Genomic DNA, 18334 nt, shown 5'->3' with positions numbered 1-18334 from the left:
GTAACCCTTTGGTTGAATAAATGGCCTTGACAAGTGGTCTTGTCGGCATGTTTACTTGGAAGCTTTCTTGTGAGTCACAGCTGGTGTTTATTGCACGATATTGCTTTGCTCCTTATGAAAATATTTATTGAGGCTCTACGATACTAAAGACAGAGTTCTCCGTTTGTTCGAATGAAATCCTACACATTATATACAATTTAAAAAGTACAAACGATTTATTGATTTTACAGTGCTTAGATTCATACGTGTAGTCGGCACAGCCACACCACCACGGAAGACTTCCTCCTTTGTAGTGTCTCGTCCTTAGCAAAAATGGCGTCCGCCGATACACTTCTGCGGTATCGTTTCGAGCTGCTCTTTGACGCGAAAGGAACGAATAGATTGGAGCTGTACATAACAGGAACAGTGCGAAATGAGTGCGGCAAAGGTGCACGAAGTCTAAGAAAACGGCTGCAGCAAACGAATGTCAGTGAGAGCACCGTGCGCAAGTGTATGTTGCAAGAGGGATCAAGAGATGGCGTCTCCATCCCGTGCGACAATTGCCCAGTTCTTCTTCTGCACTGACCGCTTCCGCTGTCTCTACAACCCTCCTTCACCACGGTATTTCATAATATCCTGAGGACGCATGCCGTTTCGTCATCAGATAAGCTATGGGGCGAATTTTCTACCACTGCTATCGCAGCAGCTGTTCTCGGTACGCAGTTGCACTCAGTTCGTAGATGCTGCCTCCGTCTGCGCTGCAGAGCTCGACGCTAGCAGACTACAGTGCCCGGGAAGGCACCTTTAAGACGTGTTCGATATCCTAATTGGTCGAATAAGCCTGTAGCTTTCACAATTGTGCACCGAAACACTGAAAGAGAGTATCGTTTCCAGGGCTATTTCGCTTTACATTTGACGCGCGAAGGCAAACGATTTCGAACAAACACATATTCCCTCGATTTGCAGTGGAGATTAGCACAATATTTCCAATTATGCTCCAAATATATCGGACAAAGCAAGGCATTCTCGCTTCTTTTCAGCGTAATTCCCATGGGTGGTCGTTGCGGCTTCGTTTGTTGTGGAGTTGCAGCAACTTTTCAGTCAGTAATTCAAATTGAACGAAAGGTAAATGTTCGTTGTTCGTTGGCGCGGGAACAACGGCTACACAGGTGTCGCCATGCCAAACTCGTAGATACAAAAATAATAAAAGACATTATACGAGATAATAATACATATAGGCTAAATATTGAAATACTTGAAACGTTTAACAATTGCTTAGAATAAAAGTAAACACTCAGTATCATCATCTTACTATGTAGACTAGGTAGCGCCAGAAGTATAGATCGAACAACTAAGATGGCTTTGTATTTGCCAGTGTGCATATTGCATTGAACTAAAGTAAGTTTACCTAGGCAAATTGTCCTAGCGCTTAGAGGAATCGGTTAAGTGTACAAATATTTTTAGGTATGTTGATGATTTCATTTTGCTCTTAGATAGTCCTTTTGAGTGCTTACAAAATGCGTGTAGTGACACGGTAAAGAATAATGAATAATGAATATGTTCATTGATATATTGTCCCGCCTATACCACCGCAGCTTTCCTTCAAGGACACGTAGGAAAAGTAGAAGAACCCGGAAACCATGGATTACACCGGATTTAAGCGATGAAATCAAAATGAGGGACAAGCTACACCAACATTTCCTCCACACGCGATGAACAGATGACCTTGCCATATTTAAAAAGTATCGAAACAACTAAGGAGTTAGGGCACGCCCGCACAGCCTACTACTCATCGTTCCTGTACATCGACAGCTGCAAACAAAGTCTACTATGGTCGAGGTTGAACCAACCTTTGAATCATAGTGATCGCCACAAACCTTTGTCGCAGTCACAAATTAATGACAAAGAATTATCAACTGTTGAACTAGCGGATGCACTTAATAATTTTTTCACAGATATGGCTAGTACTCACGCTACGACCTGTCATGCTAGTAAATATATTCACACTAACAACGAGAACACAGCACACCTTGAGCCTGTCACACCGGATGAAGCTGTGTCAGTTATAAAAACCTTAAACAAAAGCAGAAGTTGCGACATTGACGGATTTCAAGTGTGCCCAATTAAACATGTAGTTGAAATTATTGCCCCAATACTCACCCATATTTTTAAAATGTGTTTGGAATCGGCAATTTTTCCACTGAAAATGCAATCTTCGAAAGTAACCGTTCTATATAAAAAAGGAGATCGTAATCACTTGGGAAATTGCCGGCCGGTATCTATTTTACAAATCTTTTTAAAGGTGTCTGAAAAAATTTTGCATTCGAGGATGGCAAACTTTATTGAAAAACATAACCTGTTAACAACACACCAAATTGGTTTTCGTAAGAAAAATCAGTCGAGTTAGCATTAGTAGAGCAGAAAGAATATATAATAACAGAGTTTGAAAACAAAGCTATAGTTGTTGGTATTTTCGTAGACTTTTCTGTCTTTGATTCAGTTGATCATAACATTTTATTGGAGAAATTGAAGTATTATGGAATACGAGGACAGGTATTATCTCTTGTCAAATCCTACTTATCTAACAGAACACAAATTGTGAAAATTGATAGCCTTACTTTTAAGGCTAGAGCTGTCCATTGTGGAGGGCCACAGGGAAGTATTTCAGGGCCTTTGCTTTTAATATCTATCTGAATGATATCGTCTTAACTCTCAGGCAAGGTGTATTATCTATGCAGATGGCACAAATATTTTTTTCACTGGTAATAATATTCATGTTCTTATAGAACAATGTAACAATGCAATGAAATCCTTAGAGAAATAGTCGAGAGTGAAATTAATGAAGATAAATGCAAGCAAAACAAAAGCAGTTATATTGAGACCGAAAAACAAGCAAATGCCTCCCCATCAAGACATTGTAATAAACTCAAGGAGTATTGATTGAAATAGTCGAGACTTTCAAATGTCTGGGCGTCATTTTTTCAGCGAACATTTCTGTGGACAGTCATGTCAAGTACGTTCTAAGCAAAATAAGTATAATAACCAGTGTAGTAGGCCGTATGACATACATTCTTTCCACACGTATTAAACTCTTGCCGTAAATTTCACTTTTCCAATCACATCTAAACTATTGCCAATTAGTATGGGGTTACACAACATCCACCAATCTAGAACGTATTCACCTGTTACAAAAGAAGTATCTCCGCCACGCAGCCAACTCCCTACTTTCACTCCGGCCGTTCTAAGTTTAGAAGAGCACAGCAAATATTCGCTTTACCAATGGACTTATGAAATCATGCCCGTATTTATTAGAAGAAGGTTTCCAGCAACAAGCTTCCCGGCTCATAAAAACAGGCTTTGCTACCTACGTGATGGTGTCGGTGGCATAAGTCTTACTCCGGTGAGTACAAGTGAGCCATAGTATGCATAATACCGTAGTTTGGTCAACGTTTCAGAAGAAAAATGCAGCGATTCCTTCCTACATCCTCCAAATGTCTCACAAGTTAAGAAAGGTAAAGCAGGACGAGGGAATGTACAAGTCGATTTTTCGGCATCCAGTAAACTGGGAAGCTTTCGCTAAAGACAACGAGATCCCGCAATAAATGTCAAGGTGGGATATAAAAAAAAGCGCAGAAAAAAATTGTTTAGTGCAATACGTGTGTGACCTACCGCATACCGTTGTCTTGCAACCGCCATAACATCGGGCGAACGAGGCGTTGCAGAAACGAACGGCTTATGAAACGTAACCTAACTTAACGTAACGTAACCTAACGTAACGTAACGTAACGTAACCTAACGTAACGTAACCTAACGTACCTAACCTAACGTAACGATGGAATGGAATGGAATAGAATGGAATGGATGGATGGATGGATGGATGGATGGATGGATGGATGGATGGATGGATGGATGGATGGATGGATGGATGGATGGATGGATGGATGGATGGATGGATGGATGGATGGATGGATGGATGGATGGATGGATGGATGGATTGATGCATGGATGGATGGCCGGATGGACGGACGGACGGACGGACGGACGGACGGACGGACGGACGGATGGATGGATGGATGGATGGATGGACGGACGGATGGATGGACGGATGGACGGACGGACGGACGGACGGACGGACGGACGGACGGACGGACGGACGGACGGACGGACGGACGGTCGGACGGATGTTATGAGCGTCCCCTTTGGAGCGGGCGGTGGGTCGCACCACCAAGCTCTTGCTATTATGCTGCCTAATGTCCTACCTAGGGGAAAAAAGAAAAAAACGAAAAAAAACGCTATAAACTCCCACAACATAATTTTCTGACACCCTATTGCGAACTTTGCTGTTCTAAGTCTCCATTTTTTGTCTCTTCCCTACTTTTCTTCCACCAATCTTCCAATCACCTCTTACTAATCTCTATTGCGGACATGTTTACTTTTCCCCTACTCTCGCTGAACCTAAGGGCTTCAAGGAAGCCAGTGGTGCCGAAATCGACCGCCGGGCAGATGTCTTCACATTCTAATCAAGCATGCTCCATCGTTTCCCTAGTTTTACCGCAGCAAGCACATGCTTCTTCTTCCTTCTTATATCTCGCTTTATAGGTGCGTGTCCAAAGGCATCCCGATCTCGCTTTTCTCTTCGGCTTTCTTCCAGTTGAAGTTGGTCAGCTCCAGCTCATTTCCATCTGGTTCTCTTTCATCTCTTTTTTGTCTTCGAATAAAACCTCGTCAGTGCCTTGCAAAGATTCGGCTGTTATTTTTTGGATGTAATTTAATGCCGCTACCCCTTCCAATTTGTTTCCATCTTCGCCTAGGATATGTCGTTGTATTGTTGTTGACTTCCTGCCTAATAATTTTATGTGGTTGCAAAATACTCGAGGTGTGGCCTTGTTTTTCTCACGTATTTCTGACAATCAACGTTCAGTTTCACCTTTTATCTTTGCTTGCACCTGTATTTGAACCACAGACTTTTTCTCCCGGTATATTTCACATTTACTGGCTACTTCATCTTGCGGCAACTCCACCTTCTTTGCCTGCCTGTGCTCTCGGGATGCTTTCTGTCGTTCGGCGATCGCTTCTCGTATCTCCCTGTTCCATCAACTTTTTGGTTTCTTTGTTCCCTTCCAACGAACATATTGTTTCTCTTTCCGTATTTCTGTCGTTATTACACTTAGAAGCTCACTATATTGCCCCTCTTTACTTGGCTATTTGCCAAGTTCTTCCTCGTCTCTAATGACTACATTTGTTATTTGTCCAGCGTTCAAATTTGGACTGACCATTTTGCACTCCTTATTCTCTTTCCCAACTACATATCCCCTTTTCAAAATGATACGTTTATGGTCACTCTCTATGCTGCTATACCCTTCCTCATCAATAACCATTTATCTCAACTTATCATGAATTCCTTCTGTCATCAGACAGTAATCAATGGTTGATTGCCACTTTCTTACTTCCCACGTTATCTGCCCTTCACACTTAGGTCCTGTATTCACGATAACGAGGTTATGTTGCTCACAAAGGTCTAGCATTGACTTCCCGTGGTTGTCGGTATAGCCATCTAAATCCTGTAAGGAGGCATTTATGCCACTTGCTAGCATAATTTCGACATAATTTCCGAAACCCTTCATATCAGCACTTATGCATTCCCCTAACTCTTTATTATTCTTTGTGCAATTATTTCCGGCCCACAAATATATAACACCCAGCCAAGCTCCTTTTCCCACTCATTGTATCAGATAACCAAAGATACTCTTGACATTTTGAATTTACTGTTTTCCATTTGGCATCCTGATGGATGAGCATTCCGACTCCCCCTCCCTTTCTTTCCGATTTACTACTGCTGCACGCTTCCCAAACATAATTCTCAATCACTGGCGGCTCTTCCGAGTCTCTAAGGTGCGTTTCTGTAACCGCATACACCCCTATTTGTTCTCTAACGGTAAAGTTAGAAAAGCGCCATCTAATGGGTTCCTTACGCTTCGCTGCCAGAGATGTGCGTACCAACCGCCTATATGACAAAACAGTTGTGGTACGTACGAAAAAGTGTGAAGTCACTCGTCTAATAATCAAAGCTGAATAAATTGATGATTTTGGTAACGTATGGGTTAGTAAACCTTGTCTAACTTTGGGAGGCAAAGAATTATGCATTCTTGCGCATGCCGTGGTGGCTTTTCTCTTTGCTGAGTTCTTTTAAATGCTTCTTCAAAGCTTTTTTTCTTCTCTGGATTCTGAGTAGGTTCACATGATATGTGACTTGGTGGGCAGAAGGTTCTTATGTTCGGCTCGGTTGAAGGACATGACATGACAAGAACTTTATTTGAGCCTGAGGGAGTGACATCTTGGAGAGCAAAAACCGAAGGCTCCCGAAGATCAAGTCGGTGGCTCCGCCCACGATGGGACCGGGATGTGAAGTCCCGCTGCAATGTCGTGGGCGCTCTGGACAGCCTGGAGTTGAATGCGGAGATTGCTGCTCTTGAGAGATTCCTGCCATTGATATTTCGTGATGGGTGGAGAGGGGCTAAGGGCTGGGCCCAGCCAGAGCATGTGTTCAAAAGAGCATGAGTCATGACCACATTTGGGGCACGACCGTTAGTGGTCAGGATCTATCCTATTAAGGGACCGAAGAGTGGGATACGAACGGTTTGCAAAGTCTGAGTGTGCTAGCCTGAGGATTGTTCAATTTGGGGTGCGGGGGATTATACATTATACCATCTCCTCTCTATTGTCCTCGTGTTTTTCTACACCTAACTTCCCTTCCGTTTGTACAGGATTGCCTATTCTTTGTTTCCTGATATTCTAAACAAAGCGTAAGACCTATTAGAAATTATTTCGCGCACGTTTCTATCGAGACAACGTTCGTAGCCTTCCTAAATTTGGTAAGGTTGGTTCGACGGCACAAAACATTTGGGCTTACGTTCTACTTGCAGGGCTGCCCTCAGCCTAAGCCGGGGCACATCACCATGCACGTTCTTAGCCACAGTCACATGGACGTCGGCTGGCTGCAGACGGTGGATGACATATACACTAATGGTAAGCCTGCGCGGATCCATAATATTTCTTTTTACTACCCAGTCTGAAGAATAAAAATAAATTTCGTAAAAAAATTGTGACCGTTTGATTTGGTGTTATTTTATATTATAATTACGCTGTGTTGCTAGACTTATAATAGGAAGCTACAAGAAGAGCCACATTCAGCTTCAGCCTTCCACACTGCCGTAATGTTCTGGGGCACATGAAATTTGCTCGGAGTATAAGAACCCCCCGTAAATACGAACTACTGTGTGGCGCTTTGCTTAAAGAATGCTGAATAATTACGGGGCGAAGCATTTCACATTCTCAAGGGTTCAATCACATCTTGTGCGCGTTTTACTGCTGCCAGAAAGCCAGTGTCTTCTTCGCGAACTGCTAAGTGACTGTGGTGTGCTTGCGAAATACGAATAGCATCAGCAGTTACAACAACTGTATATTTTCCGTGTGAATGAGTATAATCTTGTATTAACTCTTGGCCTTCAAGCGGCACCAAGCAGGTTTCTTGCCCTGTGTCCCATCGCTCGATTTGTTTTGTACGAGATAAACGTTCACTTTCAACTTCAACTAACAGGTCCAAGCTATATGGTTTATTATATGAGAGTTATAAGGTGGTATATTGTTTTAACATATATATTTGACGAAAGCGAGAACGCACTCTTGCACCACACACATTGCTCAGCACTCCATAAAAGAATCAAGTCGTCTTCCATATCTGTCATCTTATTTTCCTCTTCCCTGCCGGCCCAAACGCAGGTCTAAGTTTGTAAATATCATATTGATGGGTCGCATGTTGATGGTACTATTTGTTTATTCCACCTCGCCGCACTTGAAGCACGCGTTACGGGTGATGTCGTCGTATTTGACGACACAGAGACCTAGACCAAACGAGTACTTTTTTTCTTATTTTCTTTCTCGAGTGACAAGTCACTGTTTCAAATAAAAGTTTATCCATCCATCCATCCGTCCGTCCGTCCGTCCGTCCGTCCGTCCGTCCGTCCGTCCGTCCGTCCGTCCATCCGTCCATCCATCCATCCATCCATCCATCCATCCATCCATCCATCCATCCATCCATCCATCCATCCATCCATCCATCCATCCATCCATCCATCCATCCATCCATCCATCCATCCATCTTTCTTTCATTTCTTATACGGTTCCGAATGCATCTGACTGCAAACCTAAAATTAACATTTCTTAGCTTCCGATTTCCGTAGTGTTGTCCAGAGTTTACTTTGACAAAATAGTAAACAACGGATCCCAGCCGGTTAAAAGAATGCATCTCGTGTCAGTTACAACGGACCGAAGACATTTGCGGAATGTGGGCAAACGAGCGGCCCTTTGTTGCAGTCGTAAGGAACATCTACAACTCGACGATAAGAGGACTGAACCAGAACTCCCGGAGGCGCTTCGTAGCGGCGGAGAGCGTCTTCTTCTCTCGCTGGTGGCACGAACAGCCGGACGAAGTCAGAAGAATGGTGCGAGACCTGGTTGACTCGGGTAAGTTATTCCCTTTAAAATTCACTAACCAAAGACACTGCCAGCGGGAACTTATAGATTTAGCGGCGCCATTTGATGGCTCTCGTACCAGTTTGACAATATTAGGCTGTTTTAGAATGCGGTTCTGGGTGCCCAAACTCCTCTGCGTGTCTAGTGTGTTGTTTTTTTTAATTTAATCGCTTTATTTTAAACGCGTGGTAACGTCCCCGCAGCGAAACCCCCGCTTCGGTGCGCTATTTGGCTACCCTAGTTTTGGATACCCTAATTCTAAAACTCCCTGTTGCCTCACTGCATTGGAACCTGCACCACATAAACGTTCCACGTTGGCTCATTAGAAAGCCCTAGCGTGTCAGTACACGCATTACAGCTTAGGAAATAGTAGAACGCTCGAGAGGGACACGTGCGAAGCACCACTTGTGGGCCATCTTCTGACACCGACGTGAACGTTACCCAATCTTACAAGGAAATGCGCAGAAGTATAATTGCCACGGCCACGTTTCCATGTTTATTGGAAGGTATGGCCAGCAACATCAGCGAATTCATTTTTACTGTTTAATTTTTGTCCTTCTCTGGGAAAATATGACGATATGACGAGACACAAAAGCGTTTTTAACACACTGTGGTTGATGGAAGTGTCAAAAGGTGTCGCTACGAGCGCTGCTGTCGGTGACGTCTCCCGTTTGCGGTTTTCTGTAAACTATAGAGCATTCACTAAGAGCCTAAGGCTCTCTAGTGATTGCGCCATGGTCTTTGTGCTTATGATGCGACGCGAACAGACCTTATAGTTACCGTGTTTGGCTCGCTTCCCCTTCCTCATGAGAACGGCCGACAGCCCCCCTGCGTAACCCCTCTTATTGCCCACAGACAAGTTATATGCAGTGTGCTCGATAGAGGAAACAATGTACTACTGTAGGAACATAAATTTTCGGGACCAGTGCTCTCAAAGTAATGCGGTGTAGAAGCCTATATCTAGACTGCTCAAGTTCCCAAGGCGTTCGGGCCTGCAAAGCAGATTTTGAGAACACTGCGTCCTACCATTGGACTTGCTCTTTAGTTCTACGTCACTTGCCAGGTGTAGTAACATGGGAATCATTTTAAGTATAAGCATGGAGGCCCGGTTCATACACCATTCATAGCCTTCAGCTTGGTCCGTCCTTATTACTCACCCTCAAGAACAATCTCACGTACTGTCATAGTCCCAGGGCATGTCCAAAATATACGGATGACGGGCTGTACCCTGGGCTTTACATCGTTCGGGCACCTCTTACGTCTTGCCTTTTTCTCTCTCTCTCCCTCTTTCACTCCCCATTCCCCTCCCCACGTGTAGGTTAAACTCAGTCTGGTTAACCTCCCTGCCTTTCCGTCTTCCCTTCTCTCTCTCTCTCTTTCTCTTCTATTCTCTTCCCTCACCCCTGCCCTTCGTGCAGGGTAGCCAGTCACTCACCTCCAGTTAACCTCCCCGCCAACTTGCGCATCGTTTCTCCCGCTTCTCAAGTTTAACGGCGCCTCGTTCGTTTGCTTCGAAACGTCTCCCCAGGGCGCCTTCAGTTCGTGGGCGGCGGCTGGGTGCAGAACGACGAGGCGGTGCCCCACTACACGACCATCATCGACCAGATGACCCTGGGCCTGCGCTTCCTGAACGACACGTTCGGGCCGCAGTGCGGCGTGCCCAGCGTGGCGTGGCAGGCCGACCCATTCGGACACTCCGTGTCGCAGGCGTCGCTCTTGGCCAGGGTAGGTGCGCACCACTCCACGGGGCTCGCACACTGCCCAACGATACAGTAGCGAAAGCGTTGAAACGGGAAGCACGTGATTACGACCAGCGCGTACAACGAAAGCCCACAAGGAGACAAGAACAGGCGATTACTTATTCCAGCTATAGTCAACCTACCTTAATATTATATATTGTTCACGTGTCCGCACTATTACTACTCCTTATTGTCTTATATAAATAGTCTTTGTAGGCAATCATGGGAGGTCCCCCAATAATGTGTTTTCCTAAACTTTGAGACTTACCCCTGTAATATAGTTAACCACGTATATAGATAACGCCAGAGATGCAAACTGAGCTGCCGTCGTTGTTCACGTCGTTACAGATGGGCTTCAGCAGCCTCATGATCGGCCGGATAACGTTCGACCTCAAGGACAAGTGGAGCCAGTCTCGCTCCCTGGAGTTCGTCTGGCAGGCGGACCCACCACGACAGGGAAAGTCTACTCGCATTACTCGCACGCGCCATAGCGCCTGCTCGCGTCGACCCTGACGCAGACGTAGGTCGCGTTCGCGTGAATGCGACAGTGGTGGGTCACGTTATTTAGAGAATCACGGTTAATCTCTGCGCGACAATGCTTGCATGCGGCGCATTCTCCTTCGTCCCAAAGAAGCTGCAGGCTGCTTCCCTGCAATCTGCATTTCACCCGTGAGGTGGAGGAGAGCTCACGGAGGTAGTCATCTCTCTCTCCCTCAATACGACGCGTCAGGGTTTACATACACCGCGCGATGCGACTGGGCATCCGTATCGAATCGCCCTCTCCTGCCGCGTCAATGCGATCTGCTTTCCTCAACGGGATTTCCTCCCCGTTCCCTATGGGGGGGAGGGGGGGCGTACTGAGCAAATGCAGAACAAAAAAGTGTTTTAACGTTCTACAGGGGCATTACGATTCGTCGCTAATGCAACGCTTTCGACACGGAAGCCCGAATGGAGTGTTAGCGCTGGTGATAATTTACATACTGCCCCATCCGGTCTGATGGCGGTGAGCGACTATACTCCGAGTCAGTGCGGGTGCGCCCCCCGACAAGTGATACCCGATGACGCGTACTTCTTTTTTTGAAGTTTTTATCGTAAAAGCAAACGGCTGTTATGACCTCAACGCTGCGCAATCGGTCTTGTCGCTGGTTATCTGCGAGCAATCTGTCGATAATATGGTTTTCAGTGCCATTAAAAATTACATGTTTTCAGTGCTTCTTGCTAACATCGGTTTTTCTGCTCTAGTGCAAGGGACTGCACGATAGTTGTCTTAAATGCGTAAGCAGTGAGAACAGTAGTAGCTATATATGGGGTGATCGTTTTCTTTTTTTTATGTTGTACGGAATTTCGAAAAATCGCCTGTTGCAGATAGCGTAATTACAGTTCTTGAGCTTGATTATTCAGATAGGTGCACATTACTTGCACGAAAAATAGAAACACATATTCAACTACTTGACAAATATTCACTAATGAACTTCCTTATTGATTAACTTACGGCACATATTGTAACTTAACATTTCTAGCCGGTGAGTTTGCAAGGCCCATGCACTTGGAATGAATTTCCAGAATGACAGCAGTTTGGTGATATCCGCCATCGAACTCGCCGTAAAACTGTACAGTTCTTCAAGTTCCTTTTTCAACAAAACGCAGTGTTATGCACTGAAGCACAAAAGTAACTGGAACGCCCATGTATCTTGTCGGGCAATTTGGGAAATAACACGTGCAAACTAATGTCATCCTGGAAATTCATTTCAAGTGGATGCCTCTTGCAAACTCACCGTCTACAATGTGTGAATTGCAATATGTACCGTAAAGTAATATTCTTTATGAAGTTAGTAAATTTTTGTTACCTAATTGAATGTACCTTTCAATTTATCGCGCTAGTAATGTCCGCCTCTTCGCGTAATTTCGCTCAAGGACAAGAATTATCTGCAACAGGCGATTAAAGATGACTGAATAAAGTACGGGGTTTTACGTGCCAACACCACCATCTGATTATGAGACATGCCATAGCGGGGGACTCCGGATTGATTTCGACCACCCGGGGTTCTTTAACGTGCACCAAATCCATGGTGCACGGGCGTTCTTGCATTACCCCCAGTGGAAACGCGGCCACCGCGGCCGGGATTTGATCCCACAACCCCATGCTCAGGAGCTCAACGCCAAAGCCACCAAGCAACCATGGCGGGTGCTGTGACCCATGGGACATTCAAAAAAATTGACTGAGGCTTAGCTTGGTTAAGCCTAGTCACATACGAAGCATATTGGTGGCTAAACTTGGTAAGTAACTTGTCGCCGAGCCGCATACTGAGCACGTTGCTTGGCCAGACGTTCTTCCCACTCTTCATCAGTCTCTGTAGCACGCGGCAACCTTCGCTTCTCATTCCAACCAGCAGCTCTGTCTCCAGGAGGCATCTCACCTCGTGAGTCTCTAGCAGAGGCAAGCGCAGCTGCTTATATACCGCCGCGACGCCGCGAGCGACGGCGCGAGTTGGAGCCCCGTTTCTCCTCTGTCGTGACGTCATGGTGTCACGTGGTCAGCCTTGAAGTCGACGCCGCGAGCGACGGCGCGAGTTGGAGCCCCGTTTCTCCTCTGTCGTGATGTCACGGTGTCACGTGGTATTGAAGGCGACACCGCCGCGCCTGAGGAGCTGGGTTGAGCTCTAGTAATATGCTTCGCATAAAATTCCGTAAGACGTAAAAATGATCACCTCTTTTACATGAAGGTCTGCCCAATTAGCTACACTAATTTTATTGCGATAGCAATTATGTGGACACTCCAGGCGCATTTCTGCCGTCGCCGTCGCCGTGAGGTTCCGTATGAGTGAAACCGTGTGAGGGGAAGCGGGCGAACGCGGTTCAATCTCGCGTGCGCGAGCCAGGAACGTGGCCCGGATGCGTGCCGTCTCGTGCCGCGCGCGAGGCAGTGGGGGGGTTAGGCGAGGGAGGAGGGGCATTCTTCTCCAGCGGCTGCTAGGGTACCGCGATGTCCTCCTCGCCCACCGCTCCGTAGAGACTGGAGACAACCGCGGCGTCTACTACGGCGTTCGTGGACGCCGTAGCAGACGCCTTTGGCGGACGCTGTAGGGACGCGATGCCGGTGCTCGTGTGTCTTGAAAGCGATCTGCGACGTGGCCAAAGCGCGCGCCCGCATGGGCCTAATCTTCCAAGCGATAGTCTTCGCTCGTCACGCGTTCGTCGTCGTCTTCCACAGCTGGCTCCATCGTGCAAAAAACTATCCTCATCAGCGATGGCTCAAGTTTTGTCGTCACCTTTTTTAAATGCGTAAGCATCTTTGCGCCTACCCCTCGAGGAAACCCGTCCATCCGTCTCTCCGTCACCTGAGCCAATCGTTTCAAGAACGAGCCGGCAGCGGCGAGCGAATTGACCTTCATGCTGCCTTCAACGCGAACTAAGCGGCGAGGACAAAGCGCACACGGAGCTATCAGAATTCGGCGCAGTCCGTCCCCCATCGCAGATCGCTTTCGAGATCGGTCCAGCGCCATCTCGCCATACGTAGCCACTCCCGGAGTACAGTTGATCACGGTTGATAACGGTTCGACGCGGACGGATAAGGCACTAAAAAGCGATAATGGTTTATATTGATCGGATCAGCGCACCTGGCGCCGCCACTTTCTGTAGTTTGCTTGCGTCGTGAATTCACTGTGCACTGCGATCCTCAGCAGGCTGTGTCGCCGCAGCGCTGTCGTTTATACTGGCCGGATCAAGTATCATAACACTTGTAATGTGACCGGGCTGCGTGGAGGTGAGCAAGTGGGACAATGCTCACGCATACTATGAAAACTCAGAGGTGTTTTGTGTGAATACTTTGCAGTGACGTCATTCGCGCAGAAACAGTTCGGTGTTTACTGACTAATTTCTGTGAAAATATTTTTTATACAGGCTCAATTTTGAATGAAAAAAAGATTTCATCTTTGGAAGCAAACAAACCGTGTCAACTACACGGCTGCATGCTAACACGTTTGAGCTTAATTCGCTTTTTGTTGTTTTTCTTTTTGCGTTTTATTTTCTTTATTTAGCTTCCGCTTCTTAGGGACCGAAACAAAGCTTCCAGAGCGTTGCATCTGACGTGTGAAACTGTGCGTAGGTGGCATTCGCCCGAAAGTATGCATGGGATTGTGGCCTGACATGCAATAAAGCAAAAAATAGATCTCGCCTAATTGCTAGAACATAGGGCTGTTGGGCTGAAAAACGAAGGTTCTATCCCACCATCGGGCACGTAATTTAATTTTTTTTTATTGTGAGCTATTCGTTAAGACAGCAGCGGCACCCAATACCTACGATCAAGAAATTCCGGGACGGTTCGCAAAGAAGGCTTCGCTTCACAAATTTGTTTGCAGCTAGAAAGGTAAGCGGGATGTATTCATTTGACAAACCAACACCCGGAAGGGTGCAAAACTTTGTTACTGCGCCTTATCCTTGGTCCTTCCGGAAAACCTAACTGCTCTACAGTAATAGAGCGGGTGCCTCTGTGAATAGAGGGAGAGGAAACATTTATCTGGACCGTCCAGGTCGTTGCTCTTGAGGTCGAGTGGGTGGTGTCCTCATTCCAGGACTTCACTGACCATGGCTCCTCGACGTACTTGCCGGACGAGAGCCTCTGTGAAATGAGTAACAGGAGGGACGTCCGAAATTGTGCAGGTGGAGATGGCGGCCACATCTTCGCGTGGGTGCCGGAGAACACGTACGTTAATCCGAACCAGATCACCTTTGCTCCGGAATACTGCAGCTATGGAGAAGTAAGTGTTCCACGTATCTGCACGATTTAATTGCATGACATGACGAATTTGGCGCGCACTCGCGAATGGTATTTAACGCACATCACTGATGCATAGAGCGCACGGAGTGTATAGTAGCGTAGCCCTTGTAAGAACGACAAGAAGGAACGCTTCACCAGTAATATGAACAATAAAATTCTCTCTGAAAACTCTATTTTCAACTGGGTGACCATAACTCGATTATTTAAACGGTGAAAACGAGGGGAGCCAAAGGTGTAAGATATAGTTCATAGAGAATGTACATGAAGAAGTTGCTGTTTGGAAACTATGAGCGCTATAACGTAAAGCTATTCCCAGCTTTTCTAGTCCAATTCCACACGATCCAGGATCGGTTCCACGATCGGTGAAAAAATTTTTCAAGCCAACCCCACTTCGCCTGTCTGTCACACGACGTCACGAAAATCACGAAAACGCCCCATCTGATATGATATATGCACACTGACTTTGCACAATTAGGCCAAACGAAAGAACAATTATTCTTTCTGATTCGACGCCTTTTTCCTCATTAGCCCTCTGCTATTGGTCATATGTCTCCTGGCTGCGTACACTTCGCCTGTCTGTCACGGGACGTCACCAAACCCCAAAAACTCACCGCATCAAAGTGACATGTACGCGTTATATCGTAGAAATACAACAAACAAGGACATCAAGGACAACATAGGGGAAATTACTTGTACTACGAAAGGAGAAAGGCAAGAGCTAAAGCACTCTTACAGTAGATAGAGCAGCAGAACCAAGTGGCAGCTATAGTTGATGCTGCCTGGGTGAAAGTTAAAGAAGCATATACGGCCATTGTATCAAATTATCAAGGGAAGGTGCAAGACGCTCTCACTATTTTTACCAAGGACCCCATGGTGGCGGAGCAAGCGGCAATTCCTCAAGCCATCAGGAGTAATAAGTTGGCCTGCATTTACAGTGATTCTAAATACACTGTAAAGTGTTTTGATAAAGGCTACGTAGCTGGAGTTGCAGCTAAACTTCTTGAAAACAATGGGATTATGAGAACTGAAATCCGATGGTTTCCTGCGCATATGGGGAAAGTGGACGAGACTCGGGTAAACTTCAATGAGGTTGCTCATGACTTGTCACGAGCACTTGCTAACCGTGACAGTCACAACCGAGCCGTTTACCATCAAGTCAGGGAATCTAGAGATCATTTAATAACATACAATGACGTTACCAAACTTTACTATTAGGACGTAGACAATTCCCATTGCCACATTCAAAACTGAACAGGGCTCAGGCAGTCTCACTGCGCTTATCGCAAACGGGTACATATCCCACACATACAACATTAATAAAATATATCCAGAGAGGGAGATTAAGATGGACTGCAACGATTGTAATGGCATCATTGGAATCAGACATATGCTGGCGGGGTGTCCCGCGACTCTCCCCAACCTCGTTGAAGAATGGACACAGTGGGAGAAAAGGATTCAAAGCCAATTGTTTCAGGACCGACTAAGGGCAGTCCAGAGGGACCATGATGTCGCTGAAAGGCTTGGCCTGACAGTGCCAACGTGGGAGTGGCCCGCCTTGGCCTAAGAAGTCGCGCCTCCGGGCCTCATCACAATAAAAGTTTTCACATACACACACTAATTGAATTAAAGAAAAAAATAAATTAATGGCAATGAAAGAGGATGAAAAAACAACTTGCCGAGGTGGGGAACGATCCCACGTCTTCGCATTACGCGTGCGATGCCCTAACCAATTGAGCTACCGCGGTGAAGTTTGGGTATTTATGTTTTCACTACAAGAAATAACCTTGGGAGTGTTAGCCAGCGCCACCACTCACGAACCTTGGCGGCGGATGTGGCAGCTATGTAAATGATTGCTCACACGCTTCGGAAGTATACCAGGGGTCTGTTTGCCTGCTCCTCTTAGTGATAAATCATCCCCAACGACCTTTTCACTTCAGTGCTCCAACGCAGGCTGCGTTCTTTATCTCCGCCATCTTATTTTACCTGTGCAGCCGTACAAGACTCCTAGACGACTTCCAACGTGGAGCTCCTAAAAAGAGGCGTGAGAAACAAAGTTATCGATTACTGGCTAAAGAAGCCGAGCAAGAAAGTTGTCTACCTTATTTAGGTATGGACAAAATTTGCACTGCCGTTAGGGGCAGCAGCCATCTTTTTTCTTTTTCTCGCGGACAGCGGCTACGGGCAAAACGGAACAAAAGAACCGCAAAAAACTCTCAGCTTGTTATTATGACATGCTTGCCGCTAATGATCGTTCGCCATGGCTTTATCGTCAGCGACACCCTTCACGAAGTTGGCAGCCCAGCGTTGGCGTCGCTGGCATGACAGCTGGCGACTGGCATCGATATTAAGTGCGCAGGCTCTATACGCAGGTCGGCGAGAGCGACAAATTCTTGTCTATACTCAAGGTAACGTTTACCATTTTAATTATTGGTAATTACGCGGAGTATAACCAACCTCTCTAATCGCTTCCGTTTATTAGGAAAAGGCGTTTGATTCAGTAGAGACACCAGCACTCACAGAGACATCGCGTAATCAAGGAGTAGAGGAGGCATAAGTGAATATATTCGGAAATATGTACCAAGCTTCAACAGCCACCTTGGTGCTCCACAAGAAAAGTAGAAAGTTACATGTTGTTACGCGCGAAGGAGACCGTTCATCATCCTCACGGATGAAGGGGACCGTTTACTTTAGGTCACGAAGGTGAGCACAAGAGTGGTCAGCTGGTTGGCATGGTATGGTATGGTATGGTATTCGTTATACCATACCATACCATCAACTCAGCGTCATCCTTTTCCTCTTTTCCTGCTCGGGACCGCAAGCACGTTCACCGGTCTTCGTTTTCCTCACGCGTAACGATGTCAAGAAAGGGGTCAGACAAGGATACACAATCTATCCAACGTTAGTCACTACACGCTTAGAAGTATTGAAGCTATTAGACTGGGAAACATTGGGAGTGAAGATCAACGACGAATATCTCAACGACCATCAGTTTGCAGGTGATGTTGTCCTTTTCTGTAACGCTGGGGATCAATTGCAACAAATGATTGAGGACCTTAACCGAGAAGGCGCAAGACTAAGGTTGAAGATTAATATGCAGAAGCGAAAGGTAATGTGGAGTAGCCTAGCAAAGAAGCAAGAGGACATGACTGGCAGTCAGTTTCTATAATCTGCGCAGGAGTGATAACGATAAAAATGAACGATAACAATAATGATAACCTATAACAAGCTTCTTTGACAGCAGAACCATCGATAACATTTGAGAAACTTCCGATACATGCGGGAGCGTACCGCGCTTAGCGATAACATT

The 18334-nt window shown here is 46.0% G+C and overlaps 1 protein-coding gene and 1 long non-coding RNA gene across 2 annotated transcripts in view; one reads left to right on the top strand and one right to left on the bottom strand.

Moving 5' to 3' along the window:
- LOC135907807 (uncharacterized) overlaps positions 1 to 18334 on the bottom strand; it is a 265994-nt gene that overhangs the window by 126176 nt on the left and 121484 nt on the right. The window lies entirely within an intron of this gene.
- Positions 1 to 18334, top strand: part of LOC135907801 (lysosomal alpha-mannosidase-like) — an 80601-nt gene that overhangs the window by 1408 nt on the left and 60859 nt on the right. Inside the window, exons 2-6 of the mRNA XM_065439546.2 lie at positions 6903 to 7005; positions 8353 to 8502; positions 10040 to 10236; positions 10599 to 10708; positions 14911 to 15007. Coding sequence (XP_065295618.1) covers positions 6903 to 7005; positions 8353 to 8502; positions 10040 to 10236; positions 10599 to 10708; positions 14911 to 15007 — 657 coding nt within the window. The remainder of the gene's footprint in view (positions 1 to 6902; positions 7006 to 8352; positions 8503 to 10039; positions 10237 to 10598; positions 10709 to 14910; positions 15008 to 18334) is intronic.

This window comes from Dermacentor albipictus, chromosome 6 (genome assembly GCF_038994185.2).
Source record: "Dermacentor albipictus isolate Rhodes 1998 colony chromosome 6, USDA_Dalb.pri_finalv2, whole genome shotgun sequence".
NCBI lineage: Eukaryota > Metazoa > Arthropoda > Arachnida > Ixodida > Ixodidae > Dermacentor > Dermacentor albipictus.
This window is presented reverse-complemented; position numbering and strand designations above follow the sequence as displayed.